The sequence below is a fragment of the Vombatus ursinus genome, unplaced genomic scaffold (assembly GCF_900497805.2).
Source record: "Vombatus ursinus unplaced genomic scaffold, bare-nosed wombat genome assembly UNPS02014778.1, whole genome shotgun sequence".
In the NCBI taxonomy this organism is placed as follows: domain Eukaryota; kingdom Metazoa; phylum Chordata; class Mammalia; order Diprotodontia; family Vombatidae; genus Vombatus; species Vombatus ursinus.
This window is the reverse complement of record NW_020954556.1, coordinates 8,658,074-8,683,901: the sequence shown is the minus strand read 5'-3', so window position 1 is coordinate 8,683,901 and position 25,828 is coordinate 8,658,074. Positions and strand designations below refer to the sequence as shown.

The following is a 25,828-nucleotide window of genomic DNA, read 5'->3' as shown; positions in this document are numbered from 1 at the left end:
CTGTGGATCCATCTATAAAATGTTGACCTAATTCTGGAATGGGAAGCTATTCAGGAAAAGGAAAGCAGAAAAGGAGTGAGGACATCAGGAGTGAAGCTGGAAAAATCAGCAGCCCTGGGAAAACTGGTGAAGAAATAAAGAGAAAGTAGAACTGGGCTATGGCTGAGAAGAGAGAAATCAAGGAGGAGACTAGGGCTAAGGCCATGAGTTGTACCTTCTACCTCCTCAGGGGCTAAGGATAGTTCCAAGAAAAAGTCTGCTCTTTCTCCAATTTCCCCTCCCTGTGTCTGGCTGTAATGTTCTGTAATTTGCTCTTCTGCTTTTTTTTTGCCCAAACATTTCTGGTAACTTTGAATTTTGCCATAACCCAAAAGAGGCCAGAGAGAAATGCACACATCAGTTTAGGCAGAGGCAAATCTCTGCTTAATTTTTGGAAATTTTCTTAACTTTAGTCTCTGAGTGATTGGATGATATTCCTAACTTTTTGCTTAATATAAACTCTCTAAAGCACCAGAGGAAGGAACCTGCATGAACCGTTTGGTTTATAATAAGCTTATTATTTCAACAGAGTGTTACACATACATCACAGTTTGTTCAGTCACTGCCTAATTGGTGGCTGTTCCCTTTGTTTCTAGTTATTTGGCACAACAGAAAGAACTGTTATAAATATTTTTGTACTTTTGGGTCTTTTTCTCTTTTCTTTGATCTCTTTATTCTCTTTAGAGTATAGGCCTAGTAGTGGTATAATTGGTTCAAAAAGTATGCACATTTTGGTGACTTTGAGGACAGAGCTCCAAATTGTCTTCCAGAACATAGGACCAATTTACAGCTTCACCAACAGTGCACTAGTGTGCCTATGTTTAATGCCTCTCCAATAATTTCAACTCTCTGCTTTTGTCAACTTTGCCATTTTGATAGGTGTGAGATGGAGCCTCAAAGTTACTTTACTTTTCATTTCCCTAATTATTAGTGATTTGGAGCATTACTGTTGGTAGCTTTGGTGTCTTAAGAATTGCTTTTTCATATCCACTGACCATTTAGTTGGAGAGTGGCTGTCATTCTTACATATTTAAATCAGTTCCTTATATAGCTTGGAAGTGAGACTTCTATCAGAGGGACTTGCTGAGATGATTTTCTTCCAGTTAATTATTTTCCTTCTAACTTTAAGTGTATGGGTTTTGTTTCTGCAAAAAATTTGTTCGATGTTACACAATATAAATTGTCAAAAAAAAAGGGAAAAAAAATTGTCCATTTTATCTTCTGTGATGTCTCTCTCCCCTATCTGGTCATTAACTCTTCCTCTATGCATACTTATGATGGGTGTTTTCTTTGTGCTCCTCTAATTTTTTTTATGATGTCACCCTTTGTGTCTAAATTACATAACCATTTGGAACTTATTGTAGTAAGAGATCTTAGTCTAAGCCTAATTTTCTCCATATGGCTGTTTGTCATTGCTAGGTTTTTTTTTTAAATTAAATATTGAGTGTTTACCTTGAATTGACGTCTTTGGATTTATCTAAATATACTATGTTAATTTGCTATCTCTTCCACAGATTGACTTTTCTATTTTGTAACAAGTTTGTTGTTGTTGGTTAGTTGTTTCAGCTGTGACCAACTCTCTGTGACCTCATTTGGGGTTTTCTTGGCAAAGATATTGGAATGGTTTGCCATTTTCTTCTCCAGTTCATTTTACAGATGAGGAAACTGAGGCAAAAAAGAGTTTAAGTGATTTATTTGTCCAGTATCACACAACTAATAAGTGTCTGAGGCCAAATTTGAACTCAGGTCTTCCCGACTCCAGGCCTAGAGTGCTAGCCCAGTGCCACTTAGCTGCCCTTTGTAACCAGTACCAAGTAGTCAAAATTTTGATGGTTATTGCTTTGTAGAATAGTTTGAGATGTGGCACTGTTATGGACCCTTCTTTCCCATTTTGAAAATTATTACCCTTGAGATTCTTAACATTTTGCTCCTCCAGCTGAATGTTGGTAATCATTTTTTTGTAGCTCTCTAAAGTAGTTTAGTAGTTTGATTAGTATGGAACTAAATAAATTAATTTAGGTAGCATTGCCATTTTTATATTTCAGTTGGCCCAGCCAAAAGCAATTAATATCTTCACTTATTTTGGTGTTATTATTTCTGGCAATAGTGCTTTTTGTAATTGTATCCTTATAGTTACTGTGTGTGTCTTGATAGATTGAGCATTTTATGTATGCTATAGTTATTTTGAATGGAATTTCATTTTCTATCTCTTCCTGACAAATGTTGTTGGTAACATGTAGAAATGCCAATAATTTATAAGAATTTATTTTATATCCTGCTATGTTATTGAAGTAATAATAATCTGCAAAAAGCAGTAATTTTATTTTTGCCTATCCTTATTCCTCAATTCTTTTTCTTGAATTACTGCAAGAACTGGCATTTTTTAGCACTATGTTAATAATAATGATGATAATGGACATCCTTGATTTACTCCTTCATTTATTGATATTTGGTCACCATTGGTTTTTAGTTATTTACAATGATAAAGGAGTGTCCTGTTTACTTATGTGATTTTTAGTGCTTCTTAAATGGAAACACATGTTGTATTTTGTTAATAGTTTTTTCTTCATCTATTGACATACTCATATGTTTGATTTTTTTTATTAACATCATTGATTGTATTTATAGTTTTCCTAATATTGAACAAACATTGAAGTTTTGGTATAAATCCTATCTGGCCCCATGTACAGTTGTTATTTTGGGGTTATTCTGGATGTGTTGTAGCCTCTTATATTTAAAAATTTTTTGTATTTACATTTCTTTGGAATATTATTCTATAGTGTTCTTTCTTTGTCTCTAGTTTCATATCAAAATCATATCTGCATCAAGTGGGAATCTAATAGGATCTTTTTTTCCTACTTTTTGCATATTATTTATTTAGTACAATTAATTTTTCTTTGTGTGTTGTATAGAAATCACATCTATATTCATCTGGTCTTGGGGCATATTTGAGAGTTAATTTATAGCTTGTTCAATTTCTTTTTTTATGTTGAACTATTTAAATGATTTCTTGTTCTGTTAATCTGGACATTTTATATTTTTGTAGATATTCATTTTACTTAAATTATCAATTTTAGCATATAATTAGGCAAAATATTTACTAACAATTTATTTTATTTCATCTTAATTTGGTGTGATTTCTCTTTCTTTTTTCATATAGTTAATCTCACTTTCTTGTGTTTAAAAAAATTAGATTAGGTAATGATTTATCTGTTTATTTTTTTAAACAGCTCATTTATTTTATCAATTCAGTGTATTTTTGCTTAGTTTTGTTAATCTTTTATTTTAAGAATTTGTACTTTATTGTTTGTTTTTTAAATAGTATTTTATTTTTTTCCCCAATTACATAGTAAGAAAAATTTTTAGCATTCATTTTTATAAGATTTTGAGTTTCAAATTTTTTTCTCTTCCTTCCTCCCTCCCCTTCCTTCTTCCTAAAATGGTAGGCAATTTGATATAGTTTATACATGTGCTGTCATGTAAAACTTATTTCCATATTTGTCACAGTTGCGGAAAAAGAAATAGATCAAAAGGGAATAAAACCATGAGAAAGAATAAAGTAAGTGAAAAAAATATGCTTTAATCTTCATTCTGAGTCCATTAGTTCTTTATCTGGAGGTGGATAGCATTTTTCTTTGTGAGTCCTTTGTACTTGTCTTGGATCATTGTGTTACTGAGAAGAACTGAGTCATTCATAATTGATCTTCACAAAATGTTGCTGATACTTAATGTTTTCCTGGTTCTGCTTATTTCATTTTGAATCAGTTTGTACAAATCTTTCCAAATTTTTCTGAAATCTGCCTGTTTATCATTTCTTATTGCACAATAATATTCCATTACATTCATATACCACAGCTTATTCTGCCTTTCCCCAATTGATGGGCATCCCCTCAGTTTCCAATATTTTGCCACTATGAATAGGGCTGCTATAAATATTTTTGTACATGTGGGTCCTTCAGAATAATGTTTTTAAATAATTGAAGAAAATGCTGAATTTCAGTTAGAAATTAATGAAAATAAAGACGCATTTCCTCTAACCCTCCCCCTCCCCGTCTAAGTCCACAGACACCTTGAAAAGACTTAGTTCAGTTCATTTGTGACAAAAAGACGAGAACTCAATGGAAAATGTGATATGTAAGATCCAAGAGAAATATAAGGTAAATATTAAAGACCAATTATAAGGGACTCAATGAGATAAAATTGTTTATTTTTTTTATATGGGAAAATGTTATCTGTACTCTTAAGAATGTTATCATTACTTAGGTAATTTGGAAGAAAGGTTGGGATTAAGCTGAGTATGATGGGGTGATTCTAAAAAGCAAAATTGTGTAGGAAAAGGTAAAAAGAAGTAATTATTTTACAAATGAGGTATGAAAGGAAGTACTGACACAGAGGAAGCAGATGGAGGGGGGAGGGCTGGTAATGCTGGAACCTCATTCTCATAAGATCTAGGGTAAAAAAGGGAACAACATATACATCTAAAAGGGTATAAAAATCATTTAAACTTAAAAAGACATAAGAGGGCACCAGGACAGAATAAGGGAGGGACTTTGAGAAGGGTGTGTAGATTAAGATTTAGGACAAAAAAGAGGAGAGGATAAAGAAGGGATTCAGAGGGGTAGGTAAAAATAAGGAATAGGAAGGAAAGGGGAGAAAGAGGAAGGAGGGATTTTTTAAAAGGGTATGGTTTGGGGGGGTAGTGGTTATAAGTAAGCTAGACTAATCTGAGGGATAGAGTAAAAAGAGAGGCTGAGAAGGACAATAGTAAGGAAAAGTAGGATGTAGGGAAATACACAAATAACAGTTATAATTTTGAATATGAATGGGATGAATTCATCCATAAAATGGAAATGGATAACAGAATGAATTAAAAATCCGAATCCAACAGCATATTGTTTACAAGAAACACATTTAAAAATGAGAGATACAGAGATAAAATAAAGGACTGGAGTAGAATTTATTATATTTCAGTTGATATAAAAAAAGCAGGGCTAACAGTCATGATCTCAGAAAAAGGTAAAGTTAAAATAAATGTAATTAAAAGAGGTAAATAGGGAAACGACATTATGATAAAAGGTACCATAGAAAATGAAGTAATATCAATACTAAACCTACATGAACCAAATATAGCATCTAAATTTTTTAAAGAGAAGTTAAATGAATTATGTGGGAATATACAGTTCTGTAATAGTAGGGGACTTTAATTTTCCTCTCTCAGAACTAGATATATCTAACAAAAAAAGAAGCCAAGGAAGTGAACAGAATTTTTGATAAGCTAGATATGATAGATATCTGGAGAGATTTGAATGGGAATAGAAAGGATTACACCTTTTTTTTTTCTCAGTGGGACATGGTACCTTTAAAAAGATTGACCACATATTAGGGCACAAAAAATGTCATAGTTAAAAGCAGAAAAGCAGAAATATTAAATGCATCCTTTTTAGATCACAGTGCAAGAAAAATTATATTTAATAAGGGACCACAGAAACATAGAATAAAAACTAATTGGAGGCTAAACAATCTAATATTAAAGAATGAGTGGTTTAAAGAACAAATCATAGAAACAATAAAGAATTCTATTAAAGAGAATAACAATAATGAAACAACAAATCAAAACCTATGGGATACAGCAAAAGCAGTAATCAGAGGAAAATTTATATCTCTAAATGCTTACATCAATAAAACAGAGAAAAAATAGACTAATGACTTGGGTATGCAATTAAAAAAAACTAGGAGAACCAACTAAAAATCTCCAATTAAACACTAAATTGGAAATCTTAAAAATCAAAGATGAGATTAATAAAATTGAGTGTAAGGAATACATTGAATGAATAAATAAAAGTAGGAGTTGGTTTCATGAAAAAAGCCCAGTAAAATAGATAAACCATTTGTTAATACAATTTTTTAAAAGATCACTAGTATTAAAAACTAAATGGTTGAACATACCACTAATGAAGATGAAATCAAAGCAATTATAAGGAGTTATTTTACCCAGTTACATGTCAATAAATTCAACAATTTAAGTGAAATGGGAGAATATTTACAAAAATACAAACCATGCCTAGATTAGCAGAAGAAGAAATAGAATATCTACATAAACTTATTTTAGAACAAGAAAATGAATAAAATATCTAAATCTATTTTAGAATAAGAAATTGAAAAGGCCATAGAGGAGCTTCCTAAGAAAAAAGTACTAGGACCAGATAGATTTACAAATTAATTCTATCAAACATTTAAAGACCATCTATTTCCAACACTAAACAAATTATTTGGAATAATAGGCAAAGAAGGGATCTTACCAAACTCCTTTTATGAAACAAATATGATATTGATACCTAAACCAGGAAGAGTAAAGACAGAAGGAAAATTATAGACCAATTCCATTAATGAAAATGGATGCAAAAGTCCTAAATAAAGTTCTAGCTAGGTGATTACAACTATATATATAAAGATTGTCCATTATGACCAAGTGAGATTTATACCAGGAATTCAGGGATGGTTTAACATTAGGAAAACTATTAACATAATAGATTATATCAGTAACAAAAATTATATCACAAGATGCAGAAAAAACTTTTGATAAAGTACAACACTCATTTTGATAAAGTACAACACTCATTTAACACTTTAAAGTATAGGTATAAATGGATTTTTCTTAAATTGATAAGAAGCATGTTTACCTAAAACCATCAGCAAGCATTATTTGTAATGGTGATAAGCTAGAAGCCTTCCCAGTGAGATCAGGTGTCAAACAAGGATGCCCACTGTCACCAGTATTATTTAATATTATATTATGCTAGCAATAACAAGAGGAGAGAAAGAAATTGAAGGAATTAGTATAGGCAATGAGGTAATAAAACGATCTCTTTTTTGCAGATGATATAATTGGAAAACCTAAAGATTTAAAAAAAGAGCCTAGATATTATATTTCAAGAAATCATCAATGAAAACTGCCCTGATATCCTAGAACCAGAGGGCAAAATAAAAATAAAAAGAATCCATGATAACCAAATCTCCCAGGAATATTATAGCCATGTTTCAAAGCTCCCAGATCAAAAAGAAAATACTTTAAGCAGTCAGGAAGAATTCAATATCGTAGAGCCAAAATCAGGCTTACACAAGATTTAGCAGCTTCCTTGTTAAAGAAGCTAAGGGCTTGGAATATAATATTCCAGAGGGCAAAGGAGCTAGGATTATAGCCAAGAATAACCTATCCAGGAAAACTGAGTATAGCTTATCAGGGGGAAAATGGATATTTATTGAAATATAGGACTTTAAAACATTCCTGATGAAAAGACCAGAGCTGAATAATCAAATAGAAGACTCAAGAGAATCATAAAAAGGTAAAATGAAAGAAATCATAATAATTCAATAAGGTTAAATTGTTTATATCCCTATATGAGAGGATGATACTTTAATGCCTCAGAACTTTGTCATTATTATGACTTTTATAAGGACTATACATAGATAATGAAATAATATCAATACTAAACATATATGTACCAAATGTCATAGCATCCAAATTCATAAAGGAAAAGTTAAATTAGTTATAAGAGGAAATAGACTATACTAGTGGAGATGGGAATTTCAACTTTCCGCTCCCAGTACTAGATAAATCTAAACATAAAATGAACTAGAAAGAAGTTGAGGATATGAATAGGATTTTAGAAAAGTTAGGAGGGACCTTTGGAGATAACTGAATGGGAATTGAAAGGAGTATATATCTTTTCCTCAGCTGTACAAAAACTGACCATATATTATTGCATAAAAGCCTCACAATCAAATGCACACAGGCAGAAATATTAAATGCATCCTTTTCGGACCACATTGCAATAAAAATTACATTCAGCAAAGGGCCATGGAAACATAGGTTAAAAATTAATTGAAAACTAAATTATCTGATCGTAAAGAATGAATTGGTCAAAGACCGAGCCATAGAAACAATAAATAATTTCATTAAAGAGAATGGCAACAATGAGACAACATACCAAAATTTATGGGATCCAGCCAAAGCAGTATTTAGGGGGAAATTTATATTGTTAAATGTTCACATCAATAAAATAGAGAAAAAGCACATCAATGATTTGGGCATACAATTTAAAAAACTAGAAAATGAACAAATTAAAAATTCTTAATTAATTAGAAATTCTGAAAATCAAAGGAGAGATTAATAAAACTGAAAGTAAACCACTGAACCAATGAAACTAATAAACTGATAAAATTAGTAAAAAGTAGCTGGTTTTATTTAAAAAAAACATTAAAATAGATTAAACATTGGTTAGTTTGATTACAAAACAAAACCAAATTACCAGTATCAAAAATGAAAAGGGTAAATTCACTATCATTGTAGAGAAAGTTAAAGCAATTATCAGGATCCAATTTTTTTTTTTTGCCAAATTGTATGTCAATAAATCTGACAATCTGAGTGAAAGGGATGAATATTTCCAAGAAATAAATTGCCCAGATTAACAGAAGATGAAATAGAATACTTAACCTCATCTTAGAAAAAGAAATTGAACAAACCATCAGTGAGCTCCCTAAGAAAAAATTCCCAGGACCAGACAGATTCACAAGTGAATTCTGCCAAACATTAAAGAACAATTCCAATACTGTGTAAACTATTGGGAAAAATAGGCGAAGTCTTAAATTCCTTTTGTGACACAAATATGGTGCTGATACCACTAGGAAGAGCAAAAAAACAGAAAACTCTAACCCAATTACCTTAATGAATATTGATGAAAAAGTTAAAAAAAAAACTAGCAAGAGAATTACCATAATATATCACAAAGATTTTACACTATGACCAGGTAAAATTTATACAAAGAATATAGGACTGGTTCATTATTAGGAAAACTATCAGCATAATGATCATATCAGTTACAAAACCAACAGAAATCCTATGATTATCTCAATAGATGCAGAAAAAGCCTTTGACAAAATACAAATGTTCCTATTTAAAATGTGAAAGTATGGGAAATAAATGGAGCATTTCTTAAAATGATAAGTAGTATTTAACTAAAACCATCAGCAAACATTATTTGTAATGGGGATAAGCTAGAAGCCTTCCTAGTAAGATCATGGATTAAGCAAGGATGTCTATTATCCCCATTATTATTCAATGTTGTACTAGAAATGCTAGATAAAGCAAAAAAAAAAAATTCAGATAATAAGAATAGACAACAAGGAAACAAAACAGTCACTTTTTGTAGATGACATGGCAAACTTAGAGAACCGCAGAGAATCAAGAAAAAACTAGTCAAAAACAATAAACAACTTTAGCAAAGTTACAGGATTCAAAAGAAACCTATGTAAATCATTAACATTTCTATGTATTACCAATAAAACTCAGAAGGAACAGATAAGGGAAATTCTGTCTAAAATAACAGCAGACAATACAAAATACTTGGGAGATTGCATGCCAGGACACACATAGAAACTACAGAAACACAACTGCGAAACACTTTTTACATAAAGATCTAAACACCTGAAGAAATATTAATTGCTCATGGGTAGGTCAAGCCAATAAAACAAAAATGAAAAATTTAACTAAATTACCGATTCAGTGCCATGCCAATCAAACTACCAAATTTTACAGTGCTAGAAAAATAATAAAAAAGATAAATGAATAAAATATAAATATATTTTATTATATATAATAATATATAATATATAATAAAATATAAATATAAATAAATAAAATATATAAAATTCATCTGGAGGAACAAAAGGTCAAGTTCATATCAGGGGAATGAAACAAAGTAAAGGAAAGTGGCTTAGCAGTACCAGATCTCAAACTATATTACAGTGTCATAATCATCAAAACAATCTGGTACTTGATAAGAAATAGAGTGGCAGGTCAGTGGAATAAATTAGGTACAGAATATATGGAAGTGTCTGTAGCAACCTAGTGTTTGATAAACCCTAAAATCCAAGCTATTGGGGCAAGAGCTCATTATTGAAAGCACACTGGAAAGCAGTGTGACAGAAACTAGGCATAGACCAACATCTCATACCATCAAGGTAAGGTCAAAATGGATACATGATTTAGACATGAGGGGTTATTGGTTGCTGTCCCTTATAATTGAAGAGGAACAAAAATGACATCACTATATTAGGGTCAAGGTACAGTGTATCTGACTGTGGCTGATTAGTCCAGTACAAACTCAAAAGACCATAGGTACCCAATGATTTCATGATGCAACAGAAGATATTAAAACAAAGTTAAAAGATTTTTAAAAACTGAAAAATGTAAGATATCTCATAGCAAAAACAACTGATATGGAAAATTGAAGAAGGAAAATTTTATTAATTTATTTTAATTTATCAACAATCACTTCCATGAGCTTTTGAGTTTTAAATTTTTCTCCCCCTCTTTCCGCACCTCCATCCCCAAGATGGTATGTAATCTGATATAGGCTTTACATATACATTCCTATTAAATATTTTTACATTAGTGATGTTGTAAGGAAGAATTAGAACCAATAGGAGAAACTATAAGAAAGAGAAAACACAACAAAACAAAAGAAAAAAAATAGCAAATAGTGTGCTTTGATCTGCATTCAAACTCCATAGTTCCTTCTTTGGATGTGGATAGTATTTTCCATCATGAGACTTATAGAGATGTCTTAGATCCTTGCATTGCTGAGAAGGGCTAAGTCTATCAACATTTGTCATCGCACAACGTGGCTGTTACTGTGTATTACGTTCTCCTGGTCCTGCTTACTTCACTCAGCATCAGTCCATACAAGTCTTCCCAGGTTTTTCTGAAGTCTGCCTGCTCATCATTTCTTATAGCACAATAATATTCCATTACATTTATATACTACAACTTGTTCAGCCATTCCCCAATTGATGGACATTCCCAGAGAGGGAAAATTTAAGGGTCATTGGAATATCTGACAGTTAACGACACACAAAAAAAAAAAAAAAGAGCCACATTATATTTCAAGAAATCATAAAAGAAACCTTCCCAGACCTCTTAGAACCATAGGGCAAAGTAGAAATAGAATCTGTTGGCCACTTCCAGAAAGAAACCTCAAAATGTAAAATCTCAGAAACATTATAGCCAAAATTCAGAGCTTTTAGGACAAAGAAAAAATTTTGCAAACAGTCATAAGGAAGGAATTTTAGTACTGAGAAGCCACATTAAGGATGATGCATGAGTTAGCAGTTACTGTTATAAAGGAGTGGAGAGTTTGGAATACCTTATTTCAGAATGCAAATTTTAGGCTTGTTCAATCTGCAGTGCTCAGCTTTCCTTATAGTCTAACTCTCACAGCCTTATGTTGCTATTGGAAAAACCATAGCTTTGACTATATGGACCTTTGTCAGCAAGGTGATGTCTCTGATTTCAATATGCTGTATAGATTTGCCATAGCTTTCATTATAAGGAGCAAGTATCTTTTGATCTCATGGCTGTAGTTGCCATCTGCAGTAATGTTTGAGCCCCAAGAATACATGATCTGACACTGCTTCCATTTCTTCTTCCTCTGTTTGCCAGGAAGTGATGGATCCAGTTGTCAAGATCTTTTGATGTTAAGCTTCAAGCCAGATGTTACACTCTCTTCTTTCACCCTTATCAAGAGGCTTCTTAATTTCTCTTCACTTTCTGCCATCAGAGTGGTATCACTTGTATATCTGAGATTGTTTTTCCCAGCAACCTTAATTCCAGCTTTTGATCCATCCAGTCTGGCATTTTGCATGGTGTGCTCTGCATATAAATTAAATAAGGTGACAATAGCCTTCTTGTACAACTTTTCCAATCGTAAACCGATCAGTTGTTTCATATTCCTTTCTATTAATCCTTGGCTTGCATATAGGTTCCTTAAGACGGGTAAGATGATCTGATACTCCCATCTCTTTGAGGATTTGCCACATTTTCTTGTGATCCATACAGTCAAAGGTTTTCTGGAATGCCTTTCTCTCTGCATAATTCAACAAATGCTGGCAATCTGATCTCTAGTTCCTCTGCCTCTTCCAAAACCAGCCTGCTTTTCTTCTGTTCATTTCAGATACTGCTGAAGCCTAGCTTGCAGAATCTTAAGCAAAACCTTGCTGATAATGTGAAATGAGTACAGTTGTTCAGTAATTTGAACATTCCTTGACATTGCCCTTTTTTAGCTTTGGGATATAAATCGATCTTTTCCAAACCAGTGGCCACTGTTGTTTTCCAATTTTACTGGCATATTAAGTACAGCACTTTAACAGCATCATCTTTTAGGATTTTAAATAGCTCAGCTGGAATTGTCACCTCCATTAGCCTTATTGTTAGCAATGCTTTCTAAGGCCCACTTGATTTTATTCTCCAGGGTGTCTGGCTCTAGATCAGTAACCACACCATGACTGTTGGTGTATTCTTGCCACCTTTTTAATTTCTTCTACTTCTTTTAAGTACTTATCATTTTTTCTTTTATCATGCCCATTTTTGCATGAAACTTTCCCTTGTTATCTCTTAATTTTCTTGAAGAGATCTTTTTCTTTTTCATTCTTTTGTTTTCTTCTATTTCTTGGCATTGCTCATTTAAGAAAACCTTTTTCTTTTTCCTTTTCTCTGGAATTCTGCACTCAGTTGGGTATATCTTTTCCATTCTTCTTTTTCCTTTTGCTTTTATTTCTTCAGCTATTTGTAAAGCCTCAGCAGACTATTTTGCTTTCTTGCTCTATTTTTTTCTTTGGAATGTTTTTTGTTGCTGCCTTCTGTACAATATTGCAAATCTCTGTACATAGTTCTTCAGGCACTTTATCTACCAGATCTAATTTCTTAAATCTATTCATCACCTCCACTTCATATTTATAAGGGATATTTAGATCATACCTACAAGGTCTCATGACTTTCTGTACTTTAATTTAAATCTGAATTTTGCAATTAGAAGCTCATAATCTGAGCTATAGTCAGCTCCAGGTCTCATTTTAATTTACTGTATAGGGCAGGGGTGGGGAACCTGTGGCATTGAGGCCACATGTGGCCTTCTAGGTCCTCAGGTGTGTCCTTTTGATTGAGTCCAAATTTTACAAAACAAATCCTTTTATTAAAGGGATTTATTCTGTAAAATTTGGATTCAGCCAAAAGGCCACACTTGCATTGGAACATGAAAAGGTAAACAGGAAAGAGAAATCATAAGAAACTTATTAAGGTTGAACTGTTTACATTCCTGCATGGAAAGATGATATTTATAACTCATGAGACCTTTGTCAGTCATAGGGTAGTTGGAGGGAAAAAATTATATGTATGTATATAGATAGATAGATAGATAGATAGATAGATAGAGGGCACAGGGTGAGTTGAAGATGAAGGGGTCATATCTGGAGAATAAAATTAGGGGGCGAGAGACGATTATACTGGGAGAAGGAGAAAGGGAGAGGTAGAACGGGGTAAATTATCTCACATAAAACAGAAAACACTCTTACAGTGGAGGGAAAATGGGGGAAGGTGAGAGGGAATGAGTGAATCTTATTCTCATAAGATTTGTCTTAAGGAGGGAATAATATACACACTCAATTGGGTATGGAAATTTGTCTTACCCTACAGGAAAATAGGGGGAGAAGGGGACAAGAGAGTAGGGGAATGAGAGAGAGGAGGGCAGATTGGGAAAGGGGGTAATAAGAAGCAAACACTTTTGAGGAGGGACAGGGTCAAAAGAAAGAATAGAATAAATGGGGGGGCGGGATAGGATTAAGGGAAATAGAGTTAGTTTTTCACAACATGACTACTATGGAAGTGTTTTGCATAATTGCACATGTATAACTTATATTGAGTTGCTTGCCTTTTCAATGAGGGTGGGTGGGGAGGGAGGAAGGGAGAAAATTTGGAACCCAAAGTTTTAAAAACAAATGTTGAAAAAAAATTGTTTTCACATGCAACGGGGAAATGAGAAATACAGGAAATGGGGTACAGAAATCTATCCTGCCCTACAGGAAAATAGAAGGGGAAGGGGATAAGAGAAGGGGGGGAGATGTAGAAAGGAGGGCAGACTAGGGGAAGGGATATTCAGAAATCATGCCATCTTGGGGTGAGGGGAGAGGCAAGATGGGCTGAAAATTTGGAACTCAAAATCTTGTGGAAGTAAATGTTGAAAACCAAAACTAAAAAAAAAAATGTTAAAAAAAAAAAGACAATTCCAAAAGACTCATGATGGAAAATGCTATCCACGTCCAGAGAAAGAACTATGGAGTCTGAATACAGATTGAAGCATGCCATTTTCTTTATTTTTTAAAATATTTATTTATTTTTAGTTTTAAGTGGGAAAATAGACCTTTAAATTAAATTGAGGACTTTTTTTTTTTTTTGGCTAGGCAATGGGGTTAAGTGACTTGCCCAGGGTCACACAGCTAGTGTTATGTGTCTGAGGCCGGATTTGAACTGAAGTCCTCCTGAATCAAAGGCTGGTGCTCTATCTACTGCACCACCTAGCTGTCCCCTAATTGGGGACTTTCAAACATGTCTAATGAAAAAACTCGAGCAACATAGAAACTTTTAAATACAAAAAATAAAGTCAAGAGAAACAAAGAGGTAAACATGAATGAACAATCACAAGGGACTATAAACAAGGTTACGATGCTTACATTCTAAGAGGGTGAGATGAAACACGGGTCCCTTTTGAATCTTACCATCATTAGGGGTCATAGAGGGAATTTAAGTAAGCAGAAGGCCTGAAAGTGGTTCTATTATATCCTGATGATCTTTAAAGTAAAATAGAGAATGGTAGGGGAATATACTTGGGCTTGTAGGGAAATGAAAGTTAGGGAAAATTATTTCACCTAATTGGGGTACACAAGTAGAAACCTGTATAGATGAGGAGGAAGAGGGAGAGGGGCAGACACTTGAACCTCATATATGAATTGGTTGAAGGAAGGCCAAATACATGCACACATAATTGAGTAAAAAAATACATTAATGTCAACTGGGATATACAGGAAAAGGGAGAAGGGGAAACTGGAGGGTAGATTAAGGGAGAGATTAGCCCTTAGCAAATCAAACTCTAAAGATGCACATAAATAGAACAGCTCTTTTGTTGTGGCAAAGAATTAGAATCTGAGAGGTTGTAAGTTATGGTATATTAATGTGAAAGAACACTGTTGTGCAGTAAGAAATGAAGTGGATAGTTTAATGAAACCAGGGAAGAGCTGACATAAAGTGAAATGAACAGAAGCAGAACATCTTATTCCAAGCCACTGTAAAATCAAATGACTTTGAAAGAGTAAGCAACTCTGATCAATGTAATGACCAAGCATGATTCCAGAGGACTAATGATTTAGGCATAAGAGGTTATTGGTTGCTGCCCTTTGTAATTGAAAGAGACCAAAATGACATAACTCTGGGTCCAAGTACAGTGTTGTACACACATGCTTTTTACCTCTTGATAGAGAAGTGATGGATATAGAATGAAGATTGACACTTAAAAATTTTTTTAACATGGCCAATACAGGAATTAGATTTACTTGCCTACATATGTATGTATATATATATATATATATAGATAGATAGATAGATATAGATATAGATATATCTATATTTGCATCAGGGGTTTTGTTTTTCTTTATTTTTGGATTGGGAATGTGGTGGGTGGGAGGGTGAGAAGGCAGACTTTTGCCGATTGAAAAAAGTTTTTTTTAAAGGAAGGTATCCTCTTCATTTTTTTTTTTTTTTAGAACACCTCATCTGGCTCTCTCATTTGCACCCATAATACCTTACCTTATATTTTACTTTTCTTTGTCTATGTCATTATTCTGAGTAGCATGCAAATTCATTAAGAACAGAGACTATAATTCTATCTTTGTTTCCCCATTTTGCTTTTTTGCCTTTCTATTGAATCATATGCTTAGCTTTGCACATGTTATTTGTTTAAAAAGTGCATTTTCATTTATTCTCTTAAGTCCAACCCTCTCATCTTACAGATGAGGAATTTAAAGCCCAGAAAGGTGAAGTGATTTGTCCAAAGCTTTCCCAAGTATTAAGTGGCAGGGCTAGGATTTTAACCCAGATTCCTTGATTCCACATTTAGTGTTCTTGCAGTGCTGAGGAAATCATGTAATCACAAAAGTTACAAAAATGTTCATACAGTTAGACCCATTGATCTCACTTTTAAAAAAGGTTACTGATGGAAAAAATACCAATATTTTACATTAAAATATTCCAGCATAAGTATTTAAAATTGCAAAGAAAAAATAGGAAAGAAACTATGTGTTTAATCATTAGTTTGGACAAATAGTTATATGTGAATGTAACAAAAGACTGAATGCAAAGTGATCAGACTTCCAGTAGAGGACTGTCATGAGAATTAAACTGTGTAGTTTGTGAACATAGATAGCAGAAATACTAATAAGCCTCTGTTAAACACTATTTTAATAAGCAGACTTCATTTCACCAAGGCTGATAACAGGTATATGCCATTGGATATATCCAGTGCACCCCAAAGTGTCATACCTCTTGATGGAGCCTATGAAATGATCAAAATCCAAGAGTAGACTCAAAAAGCTCTCAATACAAGACATCTACATGAACTTAGGCAACAACATGTCAACAAAGACATGTCAGACAAATGACTGCCATATGGATTTGTTTGTGAAAATGGGTTTATGATAGCAATTCAGGATGAGGTTATTGCCATCAGAAACCACAGAAGGATTTTCCTTAGAGATTCCAGTCTTAAAAATCAATGTAAATTATGCAAGGAGATAGTGGAGACCATGCAACATATCATTGCAGATTGTAAAAGATTTTTACTACTGAATACCTAGAAAGACATGGCTAAAGTTATACTTCAGACACTTGGTATCTTTCATAGACTTATCAATGACAGTACTGACTTCAAAATATCCTAGAGAGCTCAACCAATAAATTGTACTGGAATGAGACCATCTTCACAGACCAAACTATTGTCCAAATTGTCTGGGCATAACATTAATCCATACAAATTTAACAGTGTTTTAAAGTAGATGTCACAATGCCAAATAGTCATAATTTCCAAACAAAAGTCTTTAAAAAAATAGAGACATAGCAGAGGACATCAAGATCATGTGGAAATAGGATGAGATGTATGGCATCCTTGTTGTGTCTCCTATTAAAGATGTTCAGTGAGTCTATAGAGGATTCAACTACAAGTAGTAGTTATTTTATCTACCTGTGAGATGTTTTGTAGAATGTTGGAACTTGTCCCATGACTGTTTCTATATGAACACCATTAAAAAATAATGGTAATACAATAGTAAAAGACAGATATGTTCACATTATTGTCTAAATGTATAAAGTGGTACATGCATGACATGGATATATATGATCTGAAGCTTGACCTGCTATTGCAGAAAGGAGGAAAGCCAAGGGCCCTGTCTGTACTGTCAGTACTCTTATTTGAGGGGAGAGGAAAGAGGTAGGCCCTAGGCTGGGCTGGGCCTCTAAAGAGGGATATTGGGCTAGAATTACATAAAACTTCTGCTCCTCCAAGGCTACTGATCTAGAGTTAGGATCCTGGATTTGGGAGGAAAGCTGTTTCTCTAGTTACTCTTGAGGAGGATAGACCTTAGTTTATATTAACTGGCTTAGTTCTTCTCAACAAATGCTGATTACATAAAAGACCATCACAAATTGCAAATATCAAAGAAATTCACATATCCAAGGAAACAGCAAACTGAAGAAGTTGTAACAATTAAAATAATCAAAGACTGTGCAATAGTGAATGAGATTTTCACCTGAGAGTGAGAGGAGACCTCAGATCAAACTAGGAGAGAGAGTAGTCTCACCCACAGGCAATTCTCTCTGCATCATGAATGCTGGAAGTTCAGTATGTGAGGATTCTCTGCGTGTTTGTAAACCTAAGGAGATCTTGAACCTCGTCTCTCATGACCACCTTTTATAAAAATTCAGTGGTAATCTCTAGTCAGATTCTTCTTCCCTCATGTCAACAGCTCCTTGCTAGGTTCCTCTCTGCCAGTCAGAAGTCACATCTCCTTCTGTATGCACTATACGACACAATTCCAGAAGACCACCTCAGACTTAGTAGAAGCAGCATGACAATAATAATAATAATAATATATTGATAATAAGGACAATTAAACTTAGGTGATAATACGATATTATGTCATTGTGGGTCAGACCCCTAGTGTAACTGGGTAGGTTTGGGTTAATCCACCGTACTCCCACAACACCCAACTTTTGCTATTGAAAGCCAAGAATTTGTGAAGCAGACTTGGGACCATTTAACTTAACCATACTCTCATGTGGATTGATCTGGGACCCAGCTATGGGCCCTCAAGGCAAGGAGAATATAAAAACAATTTTAGGACTTTGGCAGAAAGGTTCTGGGACCCCAGGTTATTCCATTGTATGAACTGTGTTCTGCTTGTACAAGTGGAGTTTGGTCAGCTCAGAAGGGTTGCTACCAAGTAAAATATGGGAAGTCTAAGGAGGAAGAGATTACTTTGCTTTGATTATCCCTGCTTTTATCCATCTGCCTGTCCTTAAAAACCATCTGTTTCTCTCTGTCATAAGACTCTCTTTTCATAATCCCCTTAAACATTATTCATTTGATTATGTTGTATATTGCAGGCTGCATTGTTCTACTTTCTTTTCTATATAAACTACACAGAAAATTAGTTGGTTGCACAAAAAGACCATTATAAAGCAATTATGTTTCTACTCAGGAGTCACAGCTTCCTAAATAATAGGAGTAGGACATCCTATGAATTACATTTGGCTTCATGTAATCCCTCTAGGCAGAATGATCTTATGAAGTATCATTGGGCTTCTCTATTCTTTTATTAATCTTGGGTACTTTTGTTTCCATGTATAAGTTTATAGAACTTGGCCCCCAATGGATAATTGCACAATTTATATTCATATGAGATTGTTGATATTTTTTCTCTTTCTAGATAAAGTCACTGCTCGAGGTTATACTGTTATTCGAAAGAACTGGCTTATTCTAGGCTTCTACATTTCTCTACCCTTTCTCATCATTACTCTCATTATTGTTGTAAAATGGGATAAAGTAAAAGAATTATGCAATGGAGAAGAAACACAAAGTGAAGGGTAAATTAATTTTGTACATTTTATTTTTTAGATAAAATTAAGGAAAAAATACCCAACTTTACACTTGGAGCATCCCAAGTTTAAAGTCACTGCTGAGTAATTAGTAAGATTATAAAAAGAATGTTTATGTAAAAGATTACATAAAGATGTAATGTAAAGATGATTACAGAAAGAAGAAGAGAATATATTTTTGCTCCTGGGCAACTTGTATTCTAGTTGGGAAGATATGATGTAGACATAAACATTTCTTTAAAATAACCTTTTTTAGAGAGTTTAGGTAGTCCTTTAGCTTTTCTCTAGCTCTTGGGAGAGACAGTTCTGGCCCCCTCCATATCAGGGAACCATGATGGTTAAGAATGTTTTATGATACACATTGAACTTCCGAAGCATCTCAGAATCATAACAGAAACCATCAAAAAAATAACTCTTCCTTGTTAATGACTGGGAATAAACAGACATGAAAAAAAATCAAAGAAAGACTAAGAATCTTGGCAGAGACTGAGGGAGATAAGGTAATAGGACTCACTTTGGAAATTGCCTTGAACACCTGGGTTTTCCATTTCAGCAGATATTTCTGCCTTCAGATCAAAATCAGTTATCAAAATGATCATCCACTGTGACAAATGTAAAAGAGACCTATTCTAGTTATTGTAAGGATTGTAAGAAGCATTGGTTTTGTAGTGCCATGATAAAGAGAAAAGGCAATCTGACTCCTACACTTATGCCTGGGAAATCTATGTCTGTTTTGAGGACTGGCTATCTATGCGGAGGAGACTTTTATCTAGTTGAGAGAATGATCAATAAGGCTATGTGGGCAATGAACATTTTGATCAGCAACTTCTCTCACTTGTAGGTACAGAGTTAGGTGGCAATTAAGCAGTGATCTCCTATAGTTCAATCTAACTCCTTTTTTCCCCCTTGTATTTCAAGACACTGTGAAAGGACCACCAACTGCTGAAATTTCCTCTAGGTCAGCTCTTATCAGTATAACAACACTGGGAGGAGGAGAGACATGCAAATAATATGCATGATAAAAAATCAAGTAAACCAAAAGAACACTAGGCTAGAAGCAATCATAGGAAGAGAGGGAATTAGAGAGTTTGTATTTTTGCCATTCTCAATGTTGATTTTAATTATTTTTATAATGCTTTTTGTATATAATTAGCAGGACATAATGGATAGAAGTCTGGCCTTAGAGCCTGGAAAACCTGCGTTCAAGTCCTGCCTCTAACACATACTAGCTGTGTTACACTGGGTCAATCTCTTAGCCTCTCAGTGTCTTGCACAGCTCTCTAAAACTGTAAGTTACAGATCATTTGTCTATCTGCATCCATGGAGGGAGTTCCCTTCTAGAAGTTTTTCTCGTTGAGTTGTTCCAGTTGTATCCAACTCTTTGTGACCCCATTTGGGATTTTTGTGGCAAAGATATTGGAGTGGTTTGCCATTTTACAGATGAGGAACTGAGGCAAACAGAGTTAAATAACTTGCTTAGAGTCACACAGTTACTAAGTGTCTGAGGCCGTATTTGAAGTCAAGTCCTCCTGACTCTAGGCCCCAAGGCTCATTGAGCCACTTAGCTGCCCAGAAGTTCCCCACACTAATGAAATCATAGGACTAGACCGAAAACATACAAATAGAATGAAAAACTAGGACTTAGGAGATAAGGGCTATACTCCCGTTTAAAACTATGAATCATTGCTATAGGTACAAAAAAATATTCAATCAAAATGTGCCTCTGTAGTGAATGGGAGGGAATAAAATTGGGGATAGAGTTAGGAGAGAGGGAATGTTATGGGTTTTTTTTTAGGTTCTATTTCACGGTTTGGCTACTGTGAAATTTGTTTCACCAGCCCTAAGACAGTCATAGTAAACTGTAGTACTCCTCTTAGTAGATGGATCACCACCTAAAGGTAACCAGGCTTTCCAAAAGAAAAAAAAGGAACTTTTAAACAAATTCACCATGACATACGTTGTGAGAGGCAGCCATAAAGGAAAAGTAGGTGGGAGAATACAGAGTGATCAATTGATTACCAGGTATTTGCTATTGTCTATATTGTGTTTAATTAAGAATGATTCTTTCTGAGATTTTGCTTCCAACAACCACTTAATTCCTCAGGGTTCTATATTAATTTAAAAATAAGTCCTTTTTTTTTTCTTAAAATAGATCTCTATCAGGAGAGAGCACTATGTCGTATACTACAAGGTAAGGTTATATGTTTTCTGCTGGAGAAGAACTAAGAATCATTGTATTGATATCTCATTTACCCATTCACTCCTCAGCCCTTTACAATATGGCTGCCAAACACACCACTGTACTGAGACATCTCTTGCAACATTCACCAATATTCTCTTAATTGCTGTCTGCTGCCTCTTCCTCCTTGACCTTTCTGTAGCACTGAACACTTTTACTTATGATCATTGTATCCCTTGGGGTATATCACAATACCTCCATGGAGTACAGAGCCCCCCTGCCTTAAAAACCTCTAATTTATAGATTAAAAAAATTACCTGTATCCTGGCATTTAAGGCCAGGCTTTCCATAGTCTGCTTCCAGTCTATTTTTTCAGTCTTGTTTCATATTATTCCCTGTCATAAATTGTACATTTAGCCAAACTTGATTACCGACTGTTAGAAGAAGTTGGCATTACTTCTTCCATCTCTGCATTTATACAGGGTTATCTCCTATGCTTAGGAATCCATTTTCTTTTCACCACCTTTCACAATCTTTCCCTTTCTTCCAAGTTCACCTTCTCTTTGAAACCGTCGCTGATTTCTTTCTCCCTCCTCCCATACCCAGCTGAAAGTGTTTTTTTCCTCTCAAGTTTTCTTTTTCAAATTAGTTTTCTCAAATTTTCCTAATGTACTTTATCTGGATCTCTCCTTTGTCCCCATCATACCCTTCCTCTATTATGCTTGGTATACATATCACATTCACCCTGTTAGACCATACATTTCTTGCCAGAGCCCATGTGGTATTATCTATCTTTGTATTCCAACACTAGGGTACATTAGGTACAAAATAAAATATATTCAAAGAAATTATTTTAAAATTTTACTTTTGTTTTCTCTCTTCTTCAATTCTATAATGTGTGCAGTAATAAATTTTTTTTTCACTTTTCCTAATCTAGTATTTTAGGCATTATATAGATAATAAATAATAAACAATCTTCAATCTATCCTAACTGAATAGGTGTTTAGTTACCAATTAAAGTAGTGAATGTAATTAGAACTTGAACTATGTGAACTGTTTTCCTCTAGTACCTTGCATACTGCGAGTCCTCAGTACTCACGAAGTTACCCAATAATTATATTTAGAGCAATCATTTCAGCCCAAAGAAAACACTCTGACTCTTCTTCCAGGATTAGTGCTCCTTTTCTCCCCTAATCTCTGACACCAAATTCAAGTTTTGATGGGTGTCATAAGATAGAGCCACGACTTTGGCTGAAGTGAGGCAAAGTGAAAATAGTTTAGTCTGAAAGTGAAAAAAGTTTAGTCTGCATTCCAGTAAAGATGGGAATTATTGGAACATGTCAGGATAGACTTACTATTCTTATTTGGGTTCTAGCTTATATAGTCAAACTTTTTCTTGCTTTCCTCCTCTCATCTCTTTCCTGTCCAGTAATGCCTAATGTAATTTTTCTGTCCAGTTATTTTCCCCAGAATTGCTACTAGTCCATAGAATAGAGTTTTATATACATTTTTGACAAGACCAAAATTCCTTCCCCAAATTGAGTTAGGCACTTAGAGATCCTGAGACAGCTATCTTCTCCAACAGATCTTCCCAAGGGGGAAGACAGAATATTATGTTTTAAAGGTCTGGTTAGATTTAGCTGATCAATTTAACAAAGACAGAGGGAAAGGGAGAACAAGATAGGCAACTTCTCCTACTAATTGCACTAATTACATTTTTCACTGAGAAATTTGTAATAGCTGAATTGGGAAAGTTCTTGCTTCCTTGCTAAGTATTTCTGTCTTTTTTTGCTTCTCAGTGATCACAGTACTGAAGGTGCCAAAAAGTGGAGTCAAGAGTCAGGAAATGACCAAACTTTCACAGAAGCCTGACTAATGAAATAAAGAAAAGCTTTGCTTTCTCTTCTTTTCATTTCTTGTATTAAAGGTATTAACTCTCACAACAATAAATCAAATGAATGAAAACCTGTTCACTTCTTTTTAGTCTTTCTTCTTTCCAGTTCTTCTCCATCAGTGATTAATGATTTTGTTTTAATTTATGATCTCTGGCTCCAAAATAAGATGAGTGAATGGAACCTGAAGGGATATGGAATAATTGCCTTTTTGCCAGCTCTGACACTAGCCATCATTGGCATCAGAGGGAGAGATCCAACTATCCCAGGCACTAAATACTGTATTGAAAGGAATTTACAGAATAGATTCATGTACTTCAGTAAGTGTCCTATCATATTTTTAGATGGAGGTTTCTATTTGAGGGGCAGAACTTGTGGGCTAGAGTGAGGAAGAGACTTATAGTAGAAATGTGAAAAAGCAGGGCATCAGAGTAATTCCCATTTAGTGATCTAGTCCAAAGGTTATCTCTGAAGAGCCAGAGAATTATTGCAAAAAAGTTCACCAATCTGTCTGTGATTCCATAAATAATCAAGCATATCTTTTGTAGGCAGTAAGTTAATATCTTGCCCATAAATGTGTTAATTATTTTTCAAATGTATACAGGTATCATTATGGTATCTAATAACAATGTAATGGTTAATTTAATTGTGGTACATTAACATAATGAAACACTAGAACACAATTAAGATGGGCAGACATGAGAAACACAAAGATATCTGGAAAGATCTCTATGAAATAATACAAAGTTAAAAAATCAGATTGGAGTATACATTAATTATAATTATAGGAGGAAGATAAGTAAGAATGGATTAAACATCCTTACAGGGATTTTCAATTCATATAAGAAACAGGAATTGAAAAATGTTATGATATGCATTGAAATTAACTAATTTAAAGACTTCTGGTTAAGATGGTGATGAGAAAGGTTCTAGGCCAGGGCTGGGGAACCTAGCTCCCCAGAGAAATACCTATTAACAATCAAGATGGCCATATAGGACAACAAAACCAAAGAAAACACTACTGAGCTCCTTCACTCCATAAAGAACAGAATAACCATCATCTAAAGCTAGGACCACTCCAGGGATTTTAGGAGACATCACAAGGCAACTGGGCTAAGGCCAGTATAAAATTAAAAAAAAAACAATGTGAGGCTATGGGTTTATAAACTGCTTAGATTTTTATGTTACTTATGTCACTTCCCCTTTTCTCTTATAAGCCCCAATATTCAGACTAAGAAGCATTCCCTGAGTTCTTAGAGGAGCCTAGCCTCCCTTCTCTTCTCACTCACCAAAAAGGAATTAGCACAAGTCCATGGGCTCCTTCATCTTGTATGTTTACCCATGTAGTATGCATCTAGCATGTAATATATGTGTTCATTGATGCAAATTTTGCTGTATACTTGTTTGTTTGGTTTTTTTTGGTAATTTACTTCCTTTGTATTAGCATCATAAACCTATTGTATTGTTTGTTAATGCTTAATTTGTTAGCAAATTTATATATTTTGTATAGACTATCCATATTATTACATGAATGTAACAGTCATTCTGGTAAGACTTAGACTAGCTGCTTTGCAGGGTTGCGGGGGTGAGAGAAGGAGAGGAGTCTCTAAAAATTGGGAGTTGTATTTTTTTCTAGTTTGGGAAAAGAGGAAGTGATTTATTATTATTATTATTGTTATTTTTATTTTTTTTATAAGAGTCTGAATCATCTGGAGGTGGAAGAATGTGAATTACCAAATTTAATTACAAACCGGGTATATAGACTTTTCTCAAGACTTAGTACAAGGCACGAGGGAAGGCATCCAAAGTGGATAATGAAAAAACCTTCTAAAAACACAAAAGAGCTATACAGCAGAGGTGTCAAACTCACTACCTGGACTTGGCATTTTTGCCAAGTATAGACTAAACCAAATTAAAATGTATTTGTGACGTGTATTAACAAAATAAAAATACAACAGATAGTATTTGTGATTTCCTAAGTCAATATGTGTACCATAAGGATCCATTTCTATTTGAATTTGACACTATTGCTATACAATATATGGCTATCCAGTCTTTACTGAACACACTAAAGTAGATTTTATGGAGATAGCAGATATAACAGAGGAAATTTAAAGGTAAGGTAACTTACTTACTCATTCCCACCCCAGTTTAAGTGATAAGATGCCCAATCAATTTCATATCTTTAGACTAAATGTATAAGTCTTTTAAACTGTAGTGATGTTTTACAAGAATCGTGTTCAGATAGGCTGAGGAACTTTGGCCACATCACAGGATTTTCTATAAATTATCAAGTTAGAGAACCACAATCATTGGAGAGGTAGAAAGAAACACAGCTTTCCAGCACACCTTGGAAGCAGTGACCTATGGAAAAGAAGGGAAATAATGAAAGAAGTCATCAGTTCTACTGGCATCTTAGATCAGAAGACATGGGCTGATGGAAATCTCAATAAAAGTTCTTTTCAACTTTTCCTAGTACTTGTCTATCTACACACTAGAACATAATCTGTGTCATTATCCAAACATTTCTAATGAACTGAAATCTGCTTCAACCACAAAGAGTTGGAGGATTAACTAAATTAACCACACACACACACACACACACACACACACACACACACACACACACACACACACCCACACACACACACACACACACACACACACACACACACACACACACAC

General features: G+C 34.1%; 1 protein-coding gene across 1 annotated transcript in view; it reads left to right on the top strand.

The window, feature by feature from the left end:
• LOC114045526 (disintegrin and metalloproteinase domain-containing protein 18-like) overlaps positions 1-23,184 on the top strand; it is a 123,037-nt gene extending 99,853 nt beyond the window's left edge. Inside the window, exons 19-21 of the mRNA XM_027865590.1 lie at positions 18,904-19,060; positions 21,225-21,263; positions 23,051-23,184. Coding sequence (XP_027721391.1) covers positions 18,904-19,060; positions 21,225-21,263; positions 23,051-23,123 — 269 coding nt within the window. The 3' untranslated portion in view covers positions 23,124-23,184. The remainder of the gene's footprint in view (positions 1-18,903; positions 19,061-21,224; positions 21,264-23,050) is intronic.
• Positions 23,185-25,828: the final 2,644 nt, after the last annotated feature.